Source organism: Anastrepha obliqua, chromosome 1, assembly GCF_027943255.1.
Source record: "Anastrepha obliqua isolate idAnaObli1 chromosome 1, idAnaObli1_1.0, whole genome shotgun sequence".
In the NCBI taxonomy this organism is placed as follows: domain Eukaryota; kingdom Metazoa; phylum Arthropoda; class Insecta; order Diptera; family Tephritidae; genus Anastrepha; species Anastrepha obliqua.
The window spans coordinates 161804043-161807900 of record NC_072892.1 but is presented as its reverse complement, the minus strand read 5'-3'; the positions used below and the strand labels follow the sequence as shown (position 1 = coordinate 161807900).

The 3858-nt window shown below is 39.3% G+C and overlaps 1 protein-coding gene across 1 annotated transcript; it reads right to left on the bottom strand.

Moving 5' to 3' along the window:
• Positions 1–909: 909 nt before the first annotated feature.
• Positions 910–2182, bottom strand: LOC129253357 (uncharacterized). The gene is made up of 2 exons (XM_054891703.1): positions 1785–2182; positions 910–1711 (listed from the first exon to the last, which is right to left on the bottom strand). Exons 1-2 carry the CDS (start codon positions 2070–2072, stop codon positions 980–982), a joined length of 1020 nt encoding a protein of 339 aa, XP_054747678.1. The 5' UTR covers positions 2073–2182; the 3' UTR covers positions 910–979.
• Between the last annotated feature and the right edge of the window lie 1676 nt (positions 2183–3858).

Sequence of the window (3858 nt, the reverse complement as noted above, 5' to 3'; positions counted from 1 at the left end):
ATTCCATTGCCTGCCATTAATCATCAGCGAAAGAGAGCAACTGATATTGATGCCTGGCTCACTTTTGTATAGAGCATTTTGACCGTTGGTTTGAGGACGACACGAATGCTGAGTGAAGTGCGGCTTGTGCCGAAAGTGCTGAATAACATCGCATTGATGTCTTTAGAGAAAAATCTCCTCTCAGCTATCGAAGGCATTATAGCCAAGATTGCTAGATTAGAAGAATTGGCCATCGGAAGCAAAAGTGTGAGAGTAACGCAACTTGGCTGTTACGTCCCAGGGGATCTGATAGAGAGGTGAATGAAATGAAAAGAGAATGTGTAAAGTGAGGTTAGTTGAATACAATCATTTTTCAAATCAGTCGTTGTTCGGACGGTGACGAAGCTACATGAGCAATGACTGCACTGTTCCGTGTTCAGTGTCAATTTCAGTTTTTGCCGACTTCTGTTGCAACAAACCGCTGTCAAATAACCTGTTACATTAGCAAATCAGCTGATGCCTTCAAAAGCGTTAAGAACTGATGACGGATTCCTTACTGAGAGACCTCATGGTCTTTTGTGCCCTCTACTCATCACAGTACCTCCTCACCCCGACCCATGTCCGTGAGCATTCTCAATTTATCCTTGAGGAGGGTTATGCACTTTTTAAACTTCTTTTGGTTGTACCCTCCCAGTAGGGATTTCGCCTGGCGTAGCCCCATAGTTTGGTGCCAGCAAACCTCCTTTGCCCCAGCTCTTCACTCCTAAGCTTCTCCTTGATGCTGGGTTGTCCCACATCAAGGAAGGGCTCGAGTCCTCTTAAAGGCGAGGCCGCAGAACTGACCCACGATCTGATGCTGGCCAGACTTTCTGTCTATTCTCCACTGCGATCATTGCCAATGACGAGGTCTTATTACGTCTTCAATGTATTATACTATTACATTTATTACACACAAATACCCTTACAGAGATTTTTGGTAAGTGCTAGCGCGTGTTCTCATCTAAACGCGTATAAAACTACGGTAATTAGCCATTCCAAATCTGCTTGTCTGTTTGAGTAGCTCGTCTCTCTTTCTGCCATATTTAGCTGGAAAACTCGTCTTCAAAGAAGTCAATAACGTTTCGAATTTGTAGAAACGTGGAGGCCAGTGACAGGTACATGCCAATTTACATTTCTTGCAGCGCTCTTTCGAAATTATCTGATCTGTGTTACGATCTGGTTTAAGCTTTGTGAATACCAGCGGTGCATTGAGCTGCTTTTCGGTCCAGTAGCACGAGCAAGGTGGGCAGCAATGGCAAGGTTTGGTTTGAACTGCTTGAGTTGGTTTCGGTGGAGGTCCTGCTTTGCACTTGTACAACGGATAATGTGGCACACCGCCGAAGAGTTCGGTCTGATCTTGTTCGAGCGCCAACCAACGTTCCAGCCGATGCCAGTGCGATTGCGGTTGGCGTTTTGCGCGCAAGAGTTGCATTCGACGCCACAAATCAGCACGTGGCACATTGCGGTATTTACCTCCGCTTTTCACCTGAAACATTTTATACAATTCGTAATAGTATTCCGGTGGCAATGAAATGCTGCGCATATATTTTGTCATCTCATAGAAGAATAGTTGACGAATGCCATAGGCGATACGTTTGATGTCTTCGAATTTCTTAATATTCATAGCGCTAAGCGACTGCGCGTCCAGCAACAATAGTTTCCGACCTGTTATGAAATTAGCGCGAAATGTATTCTGAAAATGCAGCGCCACAAGTGAGCGCAGTTAAGCAAAAAAGGTGTGAGTGCATTGTTGTTTAGGGGCTCACCATATATTGAGGGTAACCGTATTTTCGTATCCACTGGCAAACATCCACATTCGTCCACTCGTAGACTGTCGGTAAGGGTAAAGCGTCCACAACTTTAATGCACAAAGTGAGTAGGGGATCGGGTGATACTTTGAAGTCTAAGGGCACCGAGTAATGGTCGAAGTCTTCGGTTTGTTTAAACGATTTCTTCAATCGAAATTTATAGTGGCTTAATGGTGATTCCTTTACGACTTGAACCTTTTTGAGCTGAACAAATTTTTCATCTGCGTTTGAGAAAAATGTACGCATGTCGAAATAGTTTTAATCTGGTTTCCAAATAATAAATACTGTGTATAATAATAAAAGCAAAATAATAAAGGTAAAATAATGAATGCAAAATAATAACGAAAAATATTTTTTATGATTTTGTGATTTGAAATTTGAAAACATTCGAAAGCCTATGTGACTATTAAATTTTATTTGGGTTTTACAAAAGGCGAATCTATTACAGGTGGTATCCTAGAATGATAGAAAGATGATTGCGCCCATCAGGGAGTTCGTGACGTCAGGTTTTTCCGAGTTGTGCAGTATTGCCAACCATTTGCTCTTCGCAATAAATTTAATGCTTTTTTATACCGAAAATGCGAAAATTCCGAAATGTCGTGTTTGTTTCTTTTTTTTTTTAATTTAAAGCTACTGAAACTTTACGTTAAAAAAACTGTAATATTATATATAAATATATATGAGAAGATTTTAGTACTAATCAAAATTTGTCGATTCTTATATAATAAAATTTGATATTTTAAAAGTGTGAATTTAATTTTTTGCTCCTTTTAAGGTGATGCAAGAATATCAAATGTCCCTCTCTCAACTCTTCTTAAAATTGAAAACCTTCTTACACATTTTAAAAGGCGTTTGAATTTACTGAATGCGGATTAAAACCATAGAGGTGTAATCGTTTCGTGCGGTCGTCAATCCTTGGTGGGACATAGGGCATCAAGAGGTGTTTCTTATAGCAAAAATAAGCAACAAAATACCAGAACATACTGAACAAACCATCACATTTTTGCAAAGCGAGTATCTTATCGGGTTACATAACCTCAAATATAGCAAATAAGTCGTTCCCCTAATAAAAGAGTCTCGCTTAATAAAAAAATCATAAACTAAATTGTACATAAGCATAACACATTTATTTAAAAAAACGCACATTTTAAAGACAATTTGTCACGCATACAAAGTTCTTTAAGTGATTCAATAAAATTTGGTGTTTTATTTTCTTTAAATGGGCATTTTAGTGCGTTTTTTAAATCCAAAACCAGGCAACACTGCAGTAGCGAGAAAATAATCTCACGTCGCGGCGATGTTAATTCGCCGCCAAGATCATGTGATTTGACACCGTTGGACTTATTTCCTTGGGGTTATTTGAAAGAAAAGGTGCACGTCGATAAGCCAGCAACAACTCAAGAGCTAAAGGATGAGATAATTCGGCACATTAACGGCATAGGACCTCAATTATTCCTCGGCGTCATCGAAAATTTGGCCCATCGGATGGAGGTGTGCTGCCGAAGCCGCCGATATTTTGTTTCATACGTAATTTAGCCTGTCAGTATTATCATAATAAAGAGAAATGAAAATAATTTCCTAAAAAAATTGTATTTTATTAAAAATCAACACCGGCCCTTGAAACTTAACCATCCTTTATATAATAATTGAATCATCTTGGTAAATTAGCTGAGTTGTTTTTTTTCGCCGTGGCCCTGTGGTTGTCAGCTTGTTTCCTAGTTTATCAGTACACTAGACCCTCAACAATATTTTGTACATTTGATATTCACGGCAAAGTAGAAAACAAAGAATGAATTCGCCTTGTTTCATTCGCTGCTAACAGCCACATGGACATGGCGAAAGAAAAAAGCCAAATCAGCTGATTTACCGATACCATCTTCGACTCGCCTTCTATCGGTAATGCAGTTGGTTTTTTTTCTTTTGCTGTTTCCATGTGGCTGTCAGCTCAGAATGAAATAAAGCGAATTCATTCTTTGTTTTCTACTCTGCCAATACTTTGCTTTGACAATCAAACGTACAAAACATTGTTCTT